Genomic DNA, 23,181 nt, shown 5'->3' with positions numbered 1-23,181 from the left:
CTATCATTCCTGTTTTGTTAACGAGGAAATTAAGGCTCAGAGATGCCAAGCAACGTGCCCAAGATCACAGAGCTAAGTGAATGGCCGCACCAAGGTTCTAAGCCTGATCTGTCTAAGTCCGAAATCCGTGGTCTTCACCATCACGTCACAGCCAGCCAGAGTAAGGACCGGGGCCCTGGTCACGACCCAGAATGATCCAATGGACCGTAAGTCATGTTCCCTACCTTCCAGTTAGGAAGGGAGGGGAGTGTATCGTTTATATTACCGAGGTTTTATTTCTTTTCTGTTTTACCGAATTTTCCAAATAAGAGTATTTTTCCATATGTATTCCAAAAGCAATACATAATCGTTATAGCAAAGTGGGAGAATACAGAAAAAGTATGAAAAAAAACTCCATGTCCCCCACTGGAAGAAATCATAGAAGATCTCCTTTCTCACAAGAACTAAATGTTGACATTCGGGGGTGGGTGTCAGCAGTCTGGTGAGTTGACCCCCCCTTTCTGGACAGTGCCAGATACTGGGCTGCAAGGTCACTGTGGGGAAAGTCGAGCTGACTTGGAAGCCACCAGGCACTGGGGCGAATGTGACAGTCTCAAATGTGTGGCAAATGTGACAGCCTCAAATGTGTAACAGTGACAGCAAAGCCTCGTTGGAGGCAGGATGTTTTAATATCGATAAGGAAAGCTGAGGGGGAGGCAGCCAGCAAAGCAAAGCCAGCAGCAGGGCCATCGGAGCAGCGTGCGGGGGCTCAGAGCACCCCTGGAGCCTGAGCCGGCAGGCTCTGAACGCCGTCATCATTTACCAACGGGGAGATGCGGCCTCAGCTCCTTCCTCCATCAAATGGGGGCAGTCAGACCTTCGTCTCGGGAGAGTGCAAGGATGAAGTGCAATGGCACCGACTGCCTGGCACACGGCACAGGCTCAATAAAACCAGGTCTTAAAAGTGCAAGTAACGCGGTGACTGTAGAAAACCTGGGAACCAGGCTACTTTCAGACAAATACTTAAACACATTTTCTTCAAATCATGGAGGTAAGCGTCAAGTGCTATTCATGTGTTTTCTGTCTATTCAGATAGTCTCGCTATGTCTCCATTGACGAGGGAAGAAGGTCCAGTTCTCAGGCAGCCAAATTGCATCGACCCTGGAGTCCTAGCACAGCAGTTTCAACAGCCACCGTCTACTAGGATACCTTTCAAAATTCTGCGTCTTCAAAAGCCTGGAGAGTCAGGCGTGTGAATGAAGAAAGGCGACCTCCGTCAGCCGTGTGTTAGGACTTTTTAAAACATTTATCTCTGCATTCCCAGCTGCTGCGGCCAAGACTGAGCCTAGAAATATCCCAGGCATTCTGAATGAGCCGGGGTATAAACAGCTCTCATCCCGTTCAGAGCGGCAGACGCTCTGGACATTACATGTTGCCTGTAAGTGAAATGGAAACAAATCCTCCAGTTTATTTTTAAACAGCTCCTGTAACAAGTTAATACCTAATTGGGAAATTGCTTCAATCTGGGCTGTGGGAGTGGGGTATTCACTCATTATCTTGGTGGTTGGCGGGGAATCCAGGGCAGACGGGGCTCAAGTCAAGAAACCCCAAGGACTAAGGAACCAAGCTGATCAAATGTTAATAGAACAGGGTGGGAACTAATATTCCAAGCGTTTCAACTACAGACTGTTTGCCCCCGCCCCCCCCCCCCCCGTGTGCTGGAAAGAAAATGTGAATATTTTCAAACACTGGCTTTGGTGAGAAACATACCTCCAAACAAAACCACTCGGTAGAAAGGATCACTCTTCTCATCTATGTCACTCCTACCCCATAAATGTCTCCCAAATCGCTCCCCTTCTGTCCCCTGCCACCACCAGGTCGCCCGACTCATCCCTACCTGCAGACACACTCCTCCTTCTGTAAAGCCCGCCTGACCCGCTGCCCAGCACAAGCCTCAGGGTCAAGTCCAAAGTCTTGAACAAGGCCCCTGAGGGCCCTGCTCTCTCGGCTCCCCCATCACCTCACCTCCTGCTTCTCCCTCAGGCCTTCTTTCGGCCCCCCTTCCAGGCTCAGGGGCCCTGCCTTGGCCCTCCCCTCTTCCGGGAAAGCCCTTTCTGCCACTCACATCTCCTTAACTCCTGGCTCATTTCCAATCGCAGCCTAGGGGCACCTATTTCAACAGTCGCGCAGCACCCTGCACTTCCTTGGAATATTCCCTGCAGCTTGTAATCACGCGTTCTTAGGATCGCGGGAACAGCGTCCAGCTTTCCCACTAGACTTTGAGTTTCCAGTACAGCCAGGCGTGGCTTAGGTCTCCACTGTACCCCAGGACCTGGCAGGTCTGGACCCAGCCCGGGGCAGGTGCTCAGTCAGTCTCTGTTGGACCAATGAAGGAAACTGCACTCTAGCTTCCTTTGTAAGTTCCAAGCCCTCTCTGTCTGCCTGCAGGCTGTTCAAAGGACACACATCCTTTCCAGCAATATAAAACCTGCTCCAGTTCAGTGGGGACGCCCAGACTTTAGCGTCTCTGTGAAGGGACTAGCACCTTCATTTTTCAGATGAGAACACTGAGGATCAGAAAGGTTAGTGACTTGACTAAGTTGCAAACGTGGGATGTGACCCCTCGTTTGTCTGTGCCCTGTTCTACCGCTTTTAGGGAATTGCGGCCAAAGTCTTGAATTCAAAGGTAGTGCTTTCAGAATGAGATGTATGAATTTAAGTTCAGAAGTTCAAGTCGCTTCCTATGATGACAGGTCCATCCGTGGCCACGGAAGTGGATGGATCATGTGGGAGGAGGTGAATCTGACCAGGGTGACGTGGTCAAGGAAGAAAACAACCATGTTGGTGGATGAGTTAATCACAGGTGCACCGGACAAGCTCAGCCTGACATCAGGGCTTGGGACGAAGGGCAAACTATGTTAGGTAACAGAGCTTTCAAAGGGAAACCGACGTGTGACATTGGAAAAGATATTTGACATCTCTAATAGAAAAGAGCAAATTAGAAAACAATAGGGCATGATTGTTCACCAGTTTCATAAACATTAAAGTACTGATAATATTCAGCACTGCGGACTGAGTAGGCAAGCAGATATTCTTATTAATATATATGCCTGAAGGGAATGCTACCGTGTTTCCCCGAAAATAAGACTGAGCCGGACCATCAGCTCTAAAATTAATGTTAAGACCCGGTATTACATTATGTTATATTATATTACATTATATTATATTATATATTATACCCAGTCTTATATTAAAATAAGACTAGGTCTATACATTAATTTTTGCTCCAAAAGACGCATTAGAGCTGATGGTCTGGCTAGGTCTTATTTTTGGGGAAACACGGTACTATCGTTTTGGTTAGAGATTTGTAAATATGTATCAATTCTCCCATCCCACTTTTGAGAAGCTGTTCTGCAGGAAATAGTTACCATGTACATGGCCAAATGCACAAATCTGTTTATTGCAGTGTTATTCATAGTGTTAAAAACACTGGTCGCAAAGTATCTATTAATAAAGGGATGGTGCATCCTCGGCATGTAATGATGTGCTTCTATTCAAAAGATCAATTTAGAAACAACAACTAAAAAGTTAGTGTTTTTCAATATGTAAAAATATCTCCAATAGCTGCACAAGTGAAATTAAATTCTCTTAGGAACGAAGGCAGGCACAGCAGCAATATTTATAATGGCAAAATTTAGAAAGAAGCGTCCAATAAAGAACTAACTACATTATGTAGCTAATCATATGCAAAATAAATTCAAACTATAGGGAGATGTGTTTATGATATACAGCTGGGTGAAGAAAGCAGGGACACATGAAAAGCATCATTTTTGGAGTATGATCTCACTTAAGTAAAATTAAAGAGAGAGACGTATTTTCAAAAACATTGACAAGAAAGAGGACAGCTGGAAATTTAAAGGCCCAGAACAGCCAAAATAATCTTGGGGGCAAAGAAAGTTGGAAGACTCACACTTCCCGATTTCAACACTTACTATAAAGCGAAAGTACAGTGGTACTATGTGTACGGGCCTAAGACAGACGTATATTATAGATCAATGGGATGGAATTGAAAGTCTAGAAATAAATCCTCACGTTTACGATCGCCTGATTTTCCACAAGGGTGCCAAGATCATTCAATGGGGAAAGACCTGTTTCTTCAACAGAAGCTGATGGACAGCTGGACATCCACATGAAGAGAATGGCGTCGGACCTATACCTTACACCACATACAAAAAATGGACTCAAAATGGGTCAAAGACCTAAACACGAGAGCACCAAAATCATAAAACTCAGGAAAAAAAAGACAATCTTCGTGGCCTTGGATTAAGCAGTGGTGTCTCAGATATGACGCCCAAAGCACAAAGCAACACATGAAAAAATAAACTGGACATCATCAAAATGAAAAAATTCTTGTGCTTCAAAGACACCACGGAAGTGAAAAGACAACCCAAGAAACTGCAGGTCGTATTCGTCTATCTGATAAGAGAGTTGTGTCTAGAATATATAAAGCACCCTTACAATTCAACAATGAAAAGACAATCGAATTCAAATGGGCAAAGGATCTGAATAGACACGTCTCCAAAGAAGACACACGAATGGATAATCTGCACATGAAAAGATGCCCACCACCCTTAGGTGTTAGGGACCCATGAATCAAACCACAATGAGACACCACTTCACACACCCTAGGATGGCTGTAATCCCACAGGCTGAATAACAAGTGTTGGAGAGGATGCGCAGAAATTGGAACCCTCTTTCTCCGCCGGGAGGAATGTGAAATGGTTCAGCCACTGAAAATAGTCTGGCAGTTATTCAAACAGCTGAACCCAGAGCTGCCACAGGACCCAGCAATTGTATTCCTAGCTATGTACCTAAGAACAATGAAAACATGTCCACACAAAACCTGTCCACGAATGTTCACAGCAGTATTATTCACAACAGCCAAAAAGCAGAAACGTCTCAAATGTCCCCAGCTGATGACTGGACGGATGAGATGTGACACGTCCCTATGACGGATTATTACTCAGCCGTGGTATGGACTGAACTGTGTCCCCGTCAAATTCATTGACGCCCTAACCCCATCGTGTGATGGTACAAAAGAGAGAGGGCCTGGTGGAGGCCGGGAAGGTCGATGAGGTCACAGGGTGGAGCCCTGATCCAACAGAACTGGTGCCCGTGTAAGAAGAGGAAGAGACACCGGAGCTCTCCCTCCACCTAGTGAGGACACAGCCTGAAGGCAGCCGTCTGCAAGCCAGGAGGGGAGCCCTCACCGGGACCCACCCTGCCGGCACCTTCATCTCGGACGTCCAGCCTCCAGAACTGTGAGAAATAGATGTCTGCTCGTTAAGCCCGTCCACTGCCCTCTCAGTCTATGGTACTTTGTTATGGCAGCCCGAGCTGATGAACACAAGCCATAAAAAGAAATGAAGTACATATGGTAAGTGCTGCAACATGGATCAACCTTGAAAACATCGTGCTAAGTGAAATAGAACAGTCACCACGGTCAACCTGCAGAGTCAGAAAGTAGATTAGTGGCTGTTTGGGGCTGGAAGGAATGGGGGTCTTGGGAGTTATCGCGAAGGGGAGTAGGGTTTCTCCGGGGGAGTGACGAAAATGTGCGAAAATTGATTGTAGTGATGGTTGAAAATTCTGCGAATTGACTGAAAGCCACTGAATTGTACACTTGGAAGTGTATGATATATGAATGATATCTCACTAAAGCTTTTTTTTTTTAAAAAAAAAAAAAAAGAAAGGTGACATTTCAGTAGTGGTCATCTCTGGGTGGTGAGACTCACACTTACCTACTTTTGGGTTCAATTTTCCACAAAGGGCAAATATTACTTTTCTAACCCGTTAAGAAGAAAGTTATCTTTTAAAATTGTTAAAACAAATGCTAGCAGCATTCTCCTTTTCTACAAAACCAATAAAACTCCCACGTCTGTAAGAGTCGGCTGCATCCTAACAACTCCCCCTGGGCCAGGCTTCTCAGGGTTCAACGTTCTTTCATATACATTATCTCACATGAGCTTCGCAATCTCTGTGTCGTAAACAAGGCAAATGCCTGTTTTCTTGCTGGATATATTTATATCCTGCTTCCTCCCTAAAAGGATCTGAGATCATTGTACAACAAAATATAGTTAACAAAAATAGGAAAAAGAAAACTAAGTCCAAAGATAAATGGAGAATTTAGACGCGCTAACCAGAAGAGTCAATACGTTGCTGCAAACGAGCTTGAAGTTGGACTCGGAGGTTCCCGGCAGGCAAGGCAAAAAGGGAAAGTTAGGGAAGAAGCAAACCATTTCCCCAAAGGAAGCACCACTTTTTCCCGGCACCATTTGCTAGATTACATTTTTCATACGGGATTTATTCTTATAAAAAGATTTAATCTGGAGTTTGGGCCAAACAATCTTGGTACAGAAGATGCTGAACTACATTTAATATGGCTGTTTCCTAGAGCTCTCCTGGTTTTGTAAGCCAAAGAAATACCACTTTGGCAAATTCCAGTAAAATCCAAGATCACAGGATCCAACTTGATAATAGGACCTAGTCCAGTGGTTTTCATGTATTTAAACTGCCACCTATGAAAAGAAATAAGAAATACAATTTGCATTGCTTGCAGTACACAAACACACACACCTGAGACAAAAGCGTCATCAGTTGGCATTTACCTTACTATGAGAAATACATACTGATGTTTCCTATCTCTATTTCGTTTTTAAAATGCTGTGGCAACCCACTAATTGACTTCACCGTCCACAGTGGGGAAAAAACATGATGCAAACACTGTATGGTTTAGAGTAGTTACTGATCATTGTTGAGCACCTAATGGGTATGAGTCATGTTCCAGGCATGGTTTCTACTGTACAGACGAAGGAACTGGAGCAGAGAGAGGTTAAGCAACTTGCTCGAGGTCACACAGCCAGTAAGAATTTGGAGGCGAGCATTAGCTCACGTCTTTTGAATTCAAATAACCTCGATTCTCAGGTGGGCTTTCAGAGCAGTGCTAATTTCATTTCACAGTTAAAAGAGGGTAGATCAGGAAGGTTAAGTGCCTTACTCAAAGACACACAGCTAGGAAGCTTCCAGGCAGGGTCTGAATGGAGATCTTGGGGCTCCAAGTCCAGGACTCTCTGCCCTTATTAGCTGTTCACTCTGGACAACGTCAAATGTCACTTTGGAACCTAGTTGGTCGATACAGCAAACTGTTCATTATTAGTGACGGTGTGGTGGGTAAGTTGGTTTGATCTCTTGATACGCCTCCGTATTTTCATAGTGAGACGGTATTACTTCGACAAGGGGATGATTTTAAAATTATTTTCAAAGGCAATCAGTCTGTCCTTCACATCAAGCCTTCATCTCCCGGCACCTTTAAAATTTTCCATGTCCTGGACTAATGAGAGTTGAATCTGAAAGTTGGCAAGACACTTCAGCCCTCAGAGCCTATATTTAGACCCTACGGGTGAATGCCATGCGTCAACACAGTTGGCCCGGCCCTCAGAGAGAAGGTGGCACACAGACGGGCGGGACCGATGCCCTGTAAGCCAGGCTAACAGGCAGAGGGGACGTATGCTTCATGCCCCCAGCCATTTAACCAGGTTGAAGCCGGATGGATTTCCCACAAAACCCACCACCACCAGGTTCCTCCAGAGCATTTTAACGCCATAAAGAACATCTGTGCGTTGCGGTATAATAAGTTGGGGAAGAGGAAGGGCTGTGCAGTGAAGCCACCTGGCTCTGCTACTTGCTTGCTGTGTGGCCCGAGGCACACCATTGAACCTCTCTGTGCCTCAGTTTCTTCCTCCGTAAAAGCCTGAGTCACTGCTGAGGAAGGGTTTGGAACAGCGCTTGGTGCCTGCCTCACTGTAAGCAAGCAGCGCATGTGAACAATCTCTTAATATTTTAAGAAAATATGAGTAATCAAAAAAGAAAACTAACCACCTGCATTTCTATTCTAGGGAGAAAAAAAATCCACAAAAAATAGGCAGAAATAAATGAGCCCATCAATTGCCGACCTCCATTACTAGAGGTAATCACTATTAGCATTTGGTAGGCTTATTCTGGTAGGCTTTTTGTCTTTGCCCGTTTTTATATTCTGGGTAAGCATATATTTTCCGTTTGTTTGTTTGCTTGGAACCCGCTCTGTTTCTTTTAGATTGTCTACAGAGTGTTTACCAAGCTGGGTGCTTTGGGAAAGGGACTGTGCGACACAGATTCATTCCTTCCGTTGACAATTATTTCCTGAACAACCACCACACGCTGGGCACTGTTCAAGGTGCTAAGGACGGAGCAGTGAACAAAACAAGAAGGGAAAATGGCCCTGCGGTCCCAGAGCTTCCAATGCAGTCACACAGACAGTAAAATAAGCCGGTCAAATCCTGGGAGCTTCAAAAGAATTAAACACTTAAAAAATAGTCATGGGTGACTACATATAATAATAGAACTGATGAGATCACGTGGTCACAGGCATCTCGGAAGTGACACAGCGATTACAACGTAACCGAAGCCCTACATGCAGACCCTGTGACACCCCCAGCAAACGTGGCAGCCAGCCCTCTGTCATCACGGCCGTTTCTTCAGTTCTCCAAGGCTGCAGAGAAGACGTGGCACCCACAGCAACTTTCTGGTCTATGCCCCCCGATGTGGCATGTTGTGATAAAGCTTTGGGAGCGGTCATTTCTTTCTGAATCGCCCGGTAGAGAACGTGTTAGATGAGGGCGAGCCGCGGCCAGGGATGGGGCAGCCTGGAGCTCAGGGAGGACCCACTGCTGAGGGGAGGGGATTTTAACCAGAGCAGGACGGAGGTGAAGGAGGAAGCCATGAGGGAAGCCGGGGTCTGTGCCTTCATGTATTTACTCCCCATTTCTACAACTGTGGCCGAAGACACATAAAATTGACCATCTTAGCCATTTTCAGTGGACAGTTCAGTGGCATTAAGTGCTTTCAAACTGCCGTGCAGCCATCACCACGGGTCGTCGCCAGAACTGTTCATCTTGCAAAACTGGAACTCTGTCCCCATTAAACACTGACTCCCGGTTCCCCTCCCGCAGCCCCGGCAGCCACCATTCTACTTCCTGTCTCTATGAACGTGACTGCTCTACGTACCCAGGCACATGGGATCCCACAGTATTTGTCTTTTTGTGACCGGCTCATTTCACTTAGCATAATGCCCTCCAGGTTTCTGCAGGTTCCACGTGTGTCAGCACTTCCTTCTCCGGCTGAGTGGTGTTCCACTGTATGGAGAGACCACACGTGGCTCATCCATCCATCCTTCCACGGACATTGGGTCACTTCCGCCTGTTGGCTGCTGTGAATGAGGCTGCGGTTATGAATACCTGTGTACAAATATCTCGCTGAAGACTCGGCTTCATTTTTCATCTACACCCCGACATGGAACTGCTGGATCACGTGGTGATGCCATTTTTAATTTTTCTAAAGAACCGCTTTCTCGGCACCATTTTACATTCCCACCAACAGGGCACAAGGGTTCCAGTCTCTCCACATCCTTGCCAACATTATTTTCTGGTTTTGGATAGCATCCCCCTCATGGGTGTGAGGCCGTCTGTGCCTCCATCTTTATTTGCCCTGTGACAGCTTTATCGAGATGTAAGTTCCACACCAAACAATTCACCTAAAGCACATAATTCAGAGGCTGCCCCCCTCCACGCTCCCTGGATGACTTCGTCCCGGGGTCGGAGCATCTGGGGGCCCCAGATCCACGTGTCAGGGTGTCAGTGCAATGGTGTCACCAAGGCATCAACGACCTCCCCTGCTACCAAACCCACCACCTGGTTTGCTTCCTGCAGAGGGAGGGAAGGAGGGAAGGACCAGGTGGCTGGGACGCCTGCAGGGCATGGAGGGTGGGCCAGCGGGATTCTGAGAGTGTGTGTGTGGGGGGGGGGGGTTCACCTGAGGGGGCTGCAAGGCCTGGACGGGAATTGGAGATGGAAAGCCTAGGCGCACGGGAGGAGAACTTGAAGCGGCTGGGATTTAAAAGGAGGGCCTGGGGCAGCACAGAGCCGGGCTGACTTTGTTTTCCTCCAAACTCTCCTAAACACCCAACCCACTCTTCTCTCTTCACTCACATCTACAGGGTCCCAGTTACTCTCTGGCCCTCAGCTATACCCCCCAACCCTACCCCACCAACCACTCTCCCCCATAGAAGCCCAGGACGTTCCCCATCCATTGTTCTCTCCTTCAACCTTGAGGTCACACTCGCAAACCCAACAACCACCCAAACAACAGCAAGTCTCCCAAGGTTTGCATTTGCCTGAAATAGGCCTCTTGCCCAGGGGGGCAGGAGACAGACAGCAAACACCAACTGGATCTGCGGTTTCATGGGGAGTTCTAGGCTCACCCCTTCCATGTTTCAAAGGAGACAGCAAGGCCCATCGAGCCGGTAAACCTCCGAGCTGGGCCAGGCACTCAGATCCCCTGAACTTTAATCCAAATGAAATCGCATTAGTGAGAAGGGGCTCGTAAAGGAAGATTCTGAATCCAAAGCTATTACTGGGATCCTGCAGCTATTCCACAGAATTAGGATTTTGCCGATGTGGTCACGACACCTTCTCTACTGAGAGTAAACCCATGTAATCACTGTATCTGGCCTCTGTCCTGACGCGTCCTGCTCCATGTCCCCCAGCGAATACCAATCAGCAGCAGGACCCAAAACCACACTGAAGGTAAATTTCCTGGAATAAAAACTGTGCTTATTTCTCTTGACAGTTCGAGAAAAATATTACTGACTCCAGCCACCTGTTACTGACCATCCGCTTTGAGCCAGGGATCTACTTAATAGCAATCAGGGTATTATTTCATCTTATTTAATCCTCAGAGGAGCCCTGGGTGACACACCCTGATTGTTCCCATGTAACAGAGCAGAAAACTGGGCCGTGAGAGGCAGGACCCAGCTCTGTCGAACCCCGAAGCCAAAATTCTTAATAACATATATGAGCCACGTGGTGAACACTTACGTTACTAATACAAGTTACTGATCACTTATTATGGTGATTTGGGCACTACCCCAGCTCGTTTGAGCCTCACAAAAACCCGAGGGGGTAGTCACTCATATTCGTGTTTCCATTTTAGTGCTGTGCAAACTGAGTTAGACAGAGAGGTGAAGCGACCTGCCCAAGTGTACACAGTTGCTAAATGGGAAACTGAATCCAATCCGGTTCTATGAACCTTCCAGGAGTTTGTAGCTTTATTCAGATCCGGCAAAAGGCTTCTGCATCTAACTGCGAAGAAGAATGCTGGACAAGATGAAGGAATGACGCTGAGGACACGAGAGGCATCTACTTACATAAACTTAAATGTGCACTTAGGGACAGGTCGTCTCAAAAAGGAAGTCATCTTTCCTTTTACTTTTTAATCTCAGCAGAATAGTAGGGCGTCTTGGAGCATTTCCATAGAAGGCAAGTCCCCACTGTGCAGACTTTTGCAAATTTTAAATGAAAAGAAATGTATGAAAGCTGACGTCAGGAAAACATCCCCCACCTACGGGTGAAGCTTAAAAACAGAATTGATGGAAGTAATAGCAACGCATGAAGTCACTAGATTTCTGCTAATCAAATTTTAGTTTCCTTTGCCGGTTAAAATGGAGAAGGAAGTAAGGTTTGAGGGGATACGAGAGAAAAAAATCAAAATGAAAGCGACACCTTCGATTGACAGATACATTTCTTTCTGAAGAGGCATGATATTATCAAAGCAATGACCTCATTCAGAATTATTCCTGACACATAATCGTTCTCATTTTACCGGCAGGGAAAACGAACCACAAAGATTACAGCACCCACCCAAAGCTCCAGAGTTGCTCGGTGGCATTAGCACAAATTGACGCTTTGGGGTGACAATGTGGCGGTCACTATCTAAGCTCAGTATGTATGTTCCGGCCCTCTGACCCAGCAATTGCATTTCTAGGAATTTATCCTGGAGAAACACTTCGATAAGCAAGCAGGCATGTGTCTAGAAAAATGTCCATGGAAGCATTATTCCTGATACAAGCCAAAAGCCCATTCATAGGGATCGGGTGAAAGAAAGCATGGCAAGAGATCTATCGTTTTCATGGCACCACAAAACATAATGCGCCAAAGCCATGTATACTGACATGAAAAGATGTCAACGATACATTGCCGAGTGAAGAAAAAGCAAGTTTCAGTACACTGTATGTACTATGGTTGCACGTTTGTAAATACACGTGTGTATACGATTTATATTACATATTGATAAACGGAAGAAGAAACTCTGTGAGCAGACTCACTCACCAGTGGTTGTCTGGAAAATAAGGCACTGAAATTTGGTATTTTTTGTTATAAGATAGACTATATTTGTTAATCACAAAGGGTCACAGCCAGTGCCAGAACCCACCTCCTGAGTCCGGGGTAGAGTGCTCCCTGCACACGGGAGCGGTGGTGGGGGGAGAGCCCTCTTTGGTGGGGCAGCCCTTTCCCGCTTCTCATCTCTAGGTGGGCAGGGAATCTGCGAAGGAAAGAACACCCTCATCCATCTCCACTTAGCCTGCCTTCCTGCTCTCATGGAAACATGGTCATAAATCCTGCAGCTGTTGGATGGGGCACTCAGCCTCCCCTCCCCCCAAACCTCCCCTATTCCAGCGGCCTGTGGTCATTTCAGTGTGAGTGTGCAGGGTGGGAGGCATGGCCAGACACTGCCCACTATCCTGCCTGGGGGTCCCGGCACCCTGCTGGGAAGCTTTGCCCTGGGCCAACATACCCTAGTGGGCACACGGGTTACAATCACTGGACGACATGGCAGGAGGTGGCCTGAGGTTCCCTGGCCTCAGGCAGATCTGGGTTCCCATCTCTGCTTTCTGGCCCTATTGGCTGTGTGACCTTGTGATCGTCCCAGACTCAGTTTCCTCATCTGTACAATGGACACACACCCTTTCTCTCTCAGACAGCGGGTGTGAGGACTACAAGGAAACATATGGTGCCCAGGATAGTGTGTGGCCAGTGGCACATGCTCCATCAATCCCAGCTACTCCTGAGTTCCAGACATCCTTCTCTGCTCTAAGAACTAAGTTCCAGGGGCCCTCCCAAGGTCACACGCACGGGGTGTGGCCAAGACGAGGTGCTCATTTTAAAACTATCTTGAAAACCCAACCCTAATAGGTAAGATGTGTCATTACAATCCAAACTTACAGTTCTAGATTTAAAATCAGCAAAAGACATTTCTCTTGTTTCTACCCCCCACCCCCACCTCCAGGCAGGCTTTTATCTTTTCCCTCCAGAAGCAAATGTAAGAAACTCGTTATTGTCCTTAGAGAAAGGACAGTGTTCACTAGGTTGTGTCCTCTTTATGAGAGAAAAATCTCAGCTCCAGGAATAAGTGTGCTTCCGAGAAACTTTTTAAAGCTTGAGGACACAATGAACAATGTCACAATCCCATGTCCTTCGCTGCTGCCGCTTCTAGGAAGCTCAGAGCCATACTTCTACCTCCCACAGGAACATTTCCGACGTTATCACGCACATTGCAGAATGGATTAGGGGAGGGCCCAGTGTTTCCAAAACACTGGCATACCTTTGTTTCTTACGTACACTGTGAATTATGTAACAGACCCTATGTCCTTCTTTGCTTTGTCTCTAAAACATCTCTAGCGAGGATAGGCCTGGGAGCAAGCATTTTGCTTACTGCATTTTACTGGCTTTATTTTTCTCCCCGTACTCTTAATTTCTCCTTAACCAGATCACCACATTTACCTAAAACTGTTATGCATGAGCTTCTACCGCCACTACAAACCACTCTTGGAATGAGGTAGGAAATAAACAGGTAAACAAACAAAGGCACACAATCTAATCCCTTTAACAGTTCAACTTCCTTCACTCCCTTTCTTTAAAATATCAACAAGAAAGAGTATTTGCACACCTATAAAGAATACACATATGAGAAATGTAATCTGATTACACACACACACATATGTATGAAATGTAATCTGATGTTATGGAAACAATTTCTTGGTTTCTTTCTTCCTTCTCATACTAGATTTCCAAATAAAATATGGATATTCAATTACAAAGCACATTTGAAAGCAATTACTGACTATATAAAGCTAAAAATATGCTATTAATCAAGAAAGGATTTTGACCACATCTCAAAAATGTCTTAGGCATCTTCTTTTGGATTTTATTGGCTGTAATTCTTGTCACACACATTTTAAAATAATTCTTGCAACTGTCCCAATGGGTAGAGACTCGAGGATAACTTCACACCATTTCTGTCCTAGAAGAAATCCTGTTTGGGACGGCCTCTGACTCACTGTAACATGAGGCGGGCTATAAATGACCACGATTCTACCCTGACAGCTGACGCCACTCTCTCTCCCTCAGACCTCCTGTCTGCACCAAGGTTGCTCCAAGAAATGAACTTGGCCAAGATTATTCAGACTATAAATACCAGCACACGGTATGGATAAAATGGCATCCCCTCAAGAAACATATTATGTTTGTTTGCTGGATTTGTACAGAGATGAGTTTGTGGGTTTTTTTAGATGAAGTTGAAACACGATTTTTACTGGCAATCACTCCGCTTCTTTTTTTCTTTTTTTATTGCAAATCCAAAGGAGAACTAGCATATGTTTACCATTCATTTTCAAATGATTTCATCAGAGGTCACCTTGGCTGGGGAACTTATTTTCTAAACCTCCATGCCACCCAGATTCATAAGGTTTAAAACAGAGAGTAAGTCGGTTGTGCACGAGCTTAGCAAATGATTCAGCTCGGTGACACTTGCAGGGAACAGAAAGCTCTACTTTACTTGTGGCAGCAGGTCGTCCCCTGCGATTCTCAATTCAGCCCCTGCCGAGGGGCTTCCGTCAACACAAACACCCAAGAACCGGAAGCCCAGGTCCTAAGAAATGGACAAGCCATGCGCAGGGGGGTTGAGTCTGATGGGAGAATCCAAAAGTGTCTCATCCCTGAATCTCTTCTCGGGCATGTGTTAGAACAGTGAACACAGAAAGGGAGCATCTGGGCACTCCACTGGCCGTGTGTCCTTGGGCAAATCCCTTGATCTTCCTGGGCCTCTATTTCCTCATCTGTACAGGAAGCGCAGAGCTCCAGCCACCAAATGCGTACAGAACCCCCGTTCTGTGCCAGGCGTGGGGGCATTGTGACGAATGAGACAAACACAGTCCCCACAGGGAACCCCAGGGAGCTTAGAGTCTAGGGAAGGAAGGCAACCCCAAAACTGCTTTCAAGCACACAGATATTTTAACAACACTAATCGTGACAATAACTGACACTGACGAGCACGCTGTGTCAGGACTTGTTCTAAAGACCATCTCTTGTGACCCTTTTATCACCCACAGGAGACGGGTCCTGTTAACAGTCTCATTTTGTACAAGGGGAAACCAGATCTAGCGTTCATGAAGTTAACTAGATCAGGGTCACACAGATAAAAGTGACCCTGGATTCCACGACCCATCTGGCCAATTCCAAAACCTGGTCCTTTATCCATCACGCTGCACCGACTTCCTTCTACATGGGTCACAGGTCAGGGGACAGCGGTTAGAACCGGCTGTTTTGCCCGAGGGCCATTTCACAGTCTCATCGTAAACAGGAATGTATCCAGGGGTTCCCACTGGGAACCCCATCTTGTTTGGAAAGCACGGCTCCTCCTGAGCCCTTGAAAGGTGGCAAGGGACACAAGCAGCAGGTGGCTGAGAGGGGACTGCTTTCAACGCCCCTCGGCTGAGGGCTGGATCCCACACCGTAAACCCAATCTGCTTCCCCTACCCAGAGCGAGCCACATCCATCAGTCAACCCGCAGCAAATCAACCAAAAGAATAAGGAACAGGAATAAACAGGCACGCTGCATTCCGCCGACCTTTAAGCTGATTGCAGCCTTGACTCTCTTCCAGTTTTGGAGTGAAAGGAATTGGCAGTTGTGCAGGGAAGAGAGGCCTGGGCCGAGTCTGCCAAGTGTTTGCAGCTCAAGCTGCTTTTAACAAGGGATACTAAGACCACCAATCTGGTGAGCGCCAGGTCTGCATCAGGCATACGGCTCTGTATGCCGGGCTCATTTAAGCCTCGGAGCCTAGCCAGGCATTCATTCATTCATTCACTCATTCATTCATGCACTCACTCACTCACTCACTCAATCAGTATTTACTCGGTGCTCACTTTGTACTAGACGCAGAAGTAGGACAAGGGCTCTGTCCTCATGGAGCTTACACGCTGGCGAGGAAGACAAGTAACGGCCAAATAAACAAATAATCGATGTATGATCACGCATAGGCGGGACTTCCCTGGTTTGTCCCCAGAGCTTGGGACACAGGCAGGCCTAGGGGACGCCACATTTTAAAGAGTGCAAACAACTGGGAAGCCGGTACCTCTCAGGGTCTCCCCTCTGGCTGACCACTAGAACCAGGGAAACTTAACATCAACACAAACCCTGGGGCCCGTCCTGGAAACATCGAGTCAGAATCTTGGAGGGGAGGCCCCGTCAATCAAATCCAGCAACTGACCTTTCTGCTCTTGTCTGGCCCAGAACATTTTGACTCTCTGGCGAATGTGCTGCTCCTCGCGCAGTTTCTTCTGCCACTGACGCAGTTCTTGAATCTCAGAGTCACAGCGAACCTGGAACGGCCCCACAAAGCTTTTAGTTCCCGTTCCGCATACTTCCATGTATTAGCCTGTAGAGCTTGCATAGAAAATCCTTCACAAACCAGTCTGATATACTTCTGATGCTAAGTGAACGATCTCTACCCCTAAAGCTCACGTAATAATAATATTTGAGTGAAAATGAGGCTGTGGGAAGACTTACAATTCTAGTGGCAGGTTGAGAACATTCTAGCTCTGTGCTGTCCGATCGAAACACAATGCAGCTACATGTATGATTTAAAATGTCCTTGCAGTCTCATTTTAAAAAGCAAAAATAAGCTGGTGAGATTACTTTTTAAGAATATGTTTTAGATTCCACCGGCCGTTTGAGGCCATGGACTTTCCATCCTAGAACCACGGCCCCGTTTGTCCATAACCTTGCAGAGAAGGCCCCGGCGCTGCTAAATGCCGGCTGCTGACTTACTGGAAGCCTTGCCTGGCCACATTTTGGCACTATGCTGAGGTTGAGCTGGTTCCTCCAACCCCTGCTGAGATCCCTACAGCTATGCAGAGCTTGAAACAAAAAATAGTTAATGGTGCTAAAACTGGGGGCTTCAAACAGCTCACAGGAAGGAAGCTCTGCGGGATGGTTTGGTGGCCACGGAGGTGTGGATGTGGTTTTCTGTCGGCGAGATCACAGGCAAGCCTGGCATCATGGGCTATAATGTTTGACGACCAATCGTTTCTTTTGGGTTTATTATTCGACTGTTCTTGGACCATGTGTGATCAGACTGGCATTTGAATAAAATATGGCAAAATCAGTATTTTCTATATCAAACACTGCATGGAAGATCACATTTTCTCTTGACGTTAAGTTGGATTGTCTTTTGCTTTAATATAGCTCTAAATGCATGTCTTTGCTTAGCCTGAAATTGGAAAGGATATATGTGAGTATACCAACCTGTTACAATATGTATGAGGGTAACATTTCAATTTGAAGGTTGGAAAGCATGTTTACTTCCAGAAAAGTTGGGGGAAAGGCCTTGAGAAAAGTAGAACTTGCTGCAGTAGGAGAAATAGTAATACCATGTACCAAAGTTAAATCATGTCAGTAGCATAAAGAATAAAATTTGGATGGTTTCTCTTTGCTAAAATCAGGGAAAGACCTTTTTGACAACACCTATGTCTGTAAATGTTGGGATACTTGCTGGTAATCTGCGTATCTATAACATCTTTAATACCATGACAGACTGAATGAGAGCCATGACTACATGTTTTAATCTAATTTTGATAAGTGTATTATTAATCTATCTGGTTTTATGATTTTTAGGACTGATCTTTGCAAAAATAAAACACCCTATGGATATTTAAAAAAAAAAAAGAATATATTTTATTCAGCCCTAAAGATCCAAAATATCATTTCAACATGTAACCAATACCAAACCATTATTTATGAGATAATTTTACTTCCTGTTTCCCATACTAAGTCGTCTTCCACATCCAGTGTGCACTTCATACTGACAGAGCATCTCAGTTTGGACTGGACACATTTTGAGTGTTCGACATCCTTCTATAGCTGGTGGCTACACATCGGACAGCGGAGTTCTAGACTAATCACAGTGAATGAATGCACCAACCACACTTCCGGTTAACTGCAGCTGCCTGAGCGCTTACTGCATCCTGGGCTTTGTGCCAGATATCGGGGATGAAGAGACAGGTCGTATGGTCATTTTGCAATGGACTTATTGAGAAACCACCAACTGCCTGTCACAGTGGCCACACCATTTTCTACTCCCACCAGCGATGCAGGAAGGTTCTAACTTTGCCATCAATAGTTATTTTCCACTTTTAACATTATTATTGTAGCTGTGCTCGTGGGTGTAAAGTGGTGTGTCTCCCTGTGGTTTTGATTCGCATTTCCCTCATGGCCGTGCCACTGAGCAACTTCTCACGGGCTTGTGGGCCACCGGGATATCCTTTTTGGAGAAACATCCTTCAACCTGTTACCTTCCTGGATTAGTTTCCAAAGAGTCCTGTTGTCTTCTAGTAGGAGGCTCTTATGGGTTTTTATAACTAGGAGTCTTGGGGAGAAATGTTGGGGTTGGGGTTTTCTCAATCCCTTCCCTTCCAGAAAGCTTCCAGGTTTTTTATGCATCCCAGAGCTGTACTCACCGAGAGGCATTCAGAGCGATGGCCTTAGCAAACTCAAGAAAAATAAAATCCTTCCTATTACTTCCTCTCTCAGGGTATGAGGTATCTTGCTTACAAGTGATTTTTTTTCCCAAAACAAAGACTATTTCCAGCTGAACGTACCAATGGAAGCCACTCTTGCATATATATGTACACACACACACACACACACACACACACAAATGATTTATCCATATTTAAAAATTACATATAAAGTACTGCATATGTATATACAGATCAGGTATATTATGAAGTTATACAAGTTTCAGAGAGTAAAAACAGCAGTACACTGATGCCATACAACATAAGGTAATCCCCCGAATCTTTTCAACTACAAATCAATGTTTTTACAGTATTCCCTAAAGTCTTGTGTTCGTTAGATTAGGTACTTCCACATCTATTCTGGGTAGGAGGGTTATCAGCCCAAACACTCCTGGGGGTGCTAAAAGGGATTCCCCACAACTTTCTCACACACTTCTGTGTATCGGGACCGAGTCCACAGAAATCCCCACATTTCTGCATTGTGACAACTGATACCCTTAATGAGAATAAACCCGAAGGCTTTTCTGAATGACTAAAGAAAGGTGAACATTGACGCTACCCAGTAAGTTGATTATATTTTTATTATAGTCAAATTCTTTCTTCACAATTTATTTATTCTGAAAGTTTGGAAGGATGAACAAGGAGTGTGGGTTCCTCTAGACAGGAAGTGAAGTTGGGGGGGGCGGGGAGCTTTCACTTTTTACTCCATATTTTTCTGGATGGGATTGTTTAGGAACTAGACACCCTTTATCTTTTCCTCGATGCCCCTCATTCTGAACAGAGCACTGGTATTTACAGTGTGGAATACAGCACTTGTTAGCTAACTTCTCATTACCAGGAAAGCCTGGGTCGTCACAGAAGGCTTTTGTCAGCCCTGGGGAAAGCACCCATTGAACTGGGCTAATCCTGGTCGCTATTGTCATTATTCGGGAGTCAATTTAAATCGCGGTAGTCGTGCCAATCAGCAAACACCACAGAGTGCAGGGCAATGCTCAACGCAGAAACAATTTCATCGCCAAACAAAAACTCCCTTAGGAGTCCTCTTCTACTTTTACTTGCTTAAATTACCACGTGGGGTCCATCTGCGCTTCCAAGGTAGGCACACTGAGTATCACACACGTTATTGCATACTTGACCGTGGAGTAAGATCAGGAGGGAAACTCTTATCATGAGGAAGTTACTGAAACTCTCTGAGCCTCGACAGCCTCAGCTGTAAAATGGGGATAATGCAAATACTTCCTTCAGGGGATTGGCGTGACGACAAGGTGAGATGCTGCGTGAGCAATGTCTTAAATCAATTAAGAAGGTAATAGGAATAGTCTGGATTTAGCTCGGATGTTGCATTCAACAATTACTGTTAGGACATGGAGCCAAGTGGCTGAGGAGTCATCGAGGGGTCATAAAACCGAAAGTGACGTCTCCTTCCAAGGGCTTACAATTTATTGACTACATGAATGGTTTTATAATTGTACAGCTTTAGGCCTCAGACAGCTGGTAGAGAGGAATGGGAGCTGAGGTCGGGCTTGCAGGTAGGGAAGGAGAGAGGCGCTGTTACCTGGGAATCTGAAATTACCCTTCACAGAGCTACGCTTCTGAATTCCTCTTCGCTCAGCTGTTTTCCTTGCTTCTTGGCAAAACAGACCAAAACAAAGCAACAGCTACCCTCTGTGGATGAGTCCCTGGAGGTTTTCTAATTGCTTTGGAGGAAGATACTTACTCTATAAAGATGCCGGAGAAGTGACACAATTGAGACCCCTTCAGTGACGTCACGCGAGTAACCTCCAACCTAGGGTGAGATGCCTCGTAGAAGGTTCTTTCTACGTCTTTGCCATGACTTGGCATACGAATGATTCTACCGACGGATTTTATCCTCGAGAAAAGCTGATTTCCACACACAGCAAATATGTTTGCCAAATCTCTTTCAACTACCTAATGAAATATTCAGAGTTCCCAACTCTCTCATGAATTCAGTGTCCTCTCTGTACGTTAAGCTTGGTGATTTCTTCTCAGACCTCTAGCAAAACAAAAGTTGGTTTCTCGTGCTGGTGGTCATGAGTGTGCCTTATTGTCTTTAGGAACTAATTATAAAAATCTGTGGCTATCACGTATTTCCTGGCATTGTAGAGGTGTTACAGCTATTCTTCTGCAGGGACAGGGTGCCTCTGAGGACTGACTGGGGGCTGTCGGGGGAGACGGGAACGGGCTCGAGAGCAGATTTTCTGAAACGGGGGTTGCAGCACAGCCACGAGGAGTTAATTCAATTCCCCGCGTTGTGAATAGCATTTAGGAAAAAAAAAGTCAAATCCAATAGAAAATAAGCTATTCCTTTATCCTTAAGTAAGGGCCCTCTTTATCGCTCATAAAATTGTTCTGTCTCGAAGTCTATTTCGTCTGATATTAATAATGCAAGCTCATTTTCCTCTGGGTTGCCGTTTGTGTCATAGATCTGCTTCCATCTCTTTCAACGATTCTGGGTCATTTTTGTGTGGCCTGTAGCTCTAGCACAGAGGCAGATTTCTTTTGAGCTCGTAATCATGGAGGGCTGTAGTTCTAATTCCAAGTTTTCCCAGGTCGGAGGTCATGTCTTTTATTCAGGGATCAGTAAACTTATTTATTGGAAAAGGTCAGATAGCAAGTATTTTTGGCTTTATGGGCCATCCAGTCTCTGTCCCAAAGACCTGACTCTCTGCCATTACAGCACAAAAGCAGCCCTGGACAATGTGTTCTGTAAAATGGACATGGCTGTGTTCCAATAAAACTTTATTTATAAAAAACAGGCAGTGAGCCAGACTTGGTCCACGGGCTATAGGTGGCCAACCCCTGCTTTTATCCTTCAGTTGGCATTAGAACTGTAGCACCCAGCTTCCCTTATTGTCTCTTCCACCTCCCTATGTGTATTACATAAATATTGCCATTTTAACACAACCCCCTAAATTTGATGATATTGAGATCATTTCGGGCACTGGTTATAAACAGAATCGCAGGTTCCTACCCCACATGTTCTGATTCAGTCCATGTGAGATGGAACCAAGGAGTCAGGACGTTTAGCAAGAACTCCCGGTGATTTAACAATCTGCAAAGTTTGGGAAATTCCACTCTAACGGAAGAGACTTACTGCTACAAGACGTGCTGCCCTAACATCTGCTCGACTTTGTCTCAGTGTTGACTCACACGATACCAGCTGATTATCACAAATCCTTAAACTCCGAATCAAGGACGCCTGCCTCAGACTATGGGTGTGGGATCAGGAAGTGGGATCTGTGTGACTCATGAAGCAGCTGCCTTTTTGGTGGGGTAGCCTTTTCAGGGCAGTTCTAGAAAGGCCTTCTCCCAGGAAGCCACACCTATTTTTTTCTTTTTTATTTCCCCCCGAAAATCCCTTTAATAATAAAGCCACATCACAGTGGCTTTCCACATGTTTGGAAAAGCGGAATTTCCCCCACAGCTCAGTCGATGACAATAGAGATAAAGTTCATCCGGCGCTTCTTACCCAAATAATCAGGGAATGAATGATTCGGCTGCAAAAGCATTTGAGGTATTCGGTGAACTTGCCAGTGATGTATAGGGTTAAATTACAGCAGATTAGGCCAAGACCGTATTACTGCACAAGGCTTTGATCTCTTTCTCACCATGAAGACCCAGGGCTGACGTTTATGTAGTTACAGCTGCCCAGATGTTTCCAACATGCAGTCAAGGTTGAAAGCCACTGCTGTACGTGTGGACACTGAACCCCTCCACGGGTGGCTTTGAACCTGCTGTCCCCAACTAGCAGCAAAACAGCAGCACCCGAGACTAGTTTGAAATGCAAGTTCTCAGGCCTCACCCCCGTCCTACTGAACTCGATACCTTCGGGGTGGGGTGCCCAGCAATCTGTTAACAGGCCCTCCAGGGAATTCTGATGCCAGATGAAGTCTGAGAACTGTGCCCCCAAGAAATCACGGCTCCGGGGCCCCTGCCCCTTTAGAATTGCAGCCACTCTTCTCACCTCGAATGTAGGTGAGCCTCGGGGTTTACTTTGCCCAACGGAAGGTGACGGAGGCGTTGCAGTGCGGGTTCCAGAGTCCACGCCTCCAGAGGCCCGAGCTTCCATTTCTGCCCCCTTGGAATGTTCCTTCCATAATGTCAGGAAGCTGGCCTACTGGAGAGGAGGGCCGTGTGGCAGAGAACTGTAGTGTCCTACCCAACAGCCAGCACGTTGGCCCCAGACATGAGGCCAGTTTAAACCTTCCAGCCCAGCTGGTCATCCGCTAAATGCAGCCATGTGTGAGTCAAGGAGAAATCAGGAGAGGAACCACCGAGCAAACCTAGAGAATCGTGACACACAGTGCACTGCAATGGTTTTGAGCCACTAAAATATAACAGCAGAAGGGATTAAATTGCAGCTGTCAATCTACTGCCCATAAACGGTGCCTTAAGG

At 45.9% G+C, this 23,181-nt stretch overlaps 1 protein-coding gene and 1 pseudogene across 4 annotated transcripts in view; one reads left to right on the top strand and one right to left on the bottom strand.

Moving 5' to 3' along the window:
• Window positions 1-23,181, bottom strand: part of IQCK (IQ motif containing K) — a 104,178-nt gene that overhangs the window by 26,046 nt on the left and 54,951 nt on the right. For 3 of the 4 annotated variants that reach the window (XR_004422508.1, XM_033101324.1, XM_033101323.1), the window contains exon 8: window positions 16,457-16,568. Coding sequence is in view for 3 of the 4 variants with exons in the window: in XM_033101324.1 (XP_032957215.1) it covers window positions 16,457-16,568 (112 nt within the window). In the remaining variant the exon portion in view is untranslated. Of the gene's footprint in view, window positions 1-663; window positions 1,416-16,456; window positions 16,569-23,181 lie in introns of those variants that run through there. The other variant, XM_033101327.1, reaches the window with a different exon arrangement.
• Window positions 16,676-17,264, top strand: LOC117019868 (ATP synthase subunit g, mitochondrial-like; annotated as a pseudogene).

Source organism: Rhinolophus ferrumequinum, assembly GCF_004115265.2.
Source record: "Rhinolophus ferrumequinum isolate MPI-CBG mRhiFer1 chromosome 15 unlocalized genomic scaffold, mRhiFer1_v1.p scaffold_54_arrow_ctg1_1, whole genome shotgun sequence".
Lineage (NCBI taxonomy): Eukaryota > Metazoa > Chordata > Mammalia > Chiroptera > Rhinolophidae > Rhinolophus > Rhinolophus ferrumequinum.
This window is presented reverse-complemented; position numbering and strand designations above follow the sequence as displayed.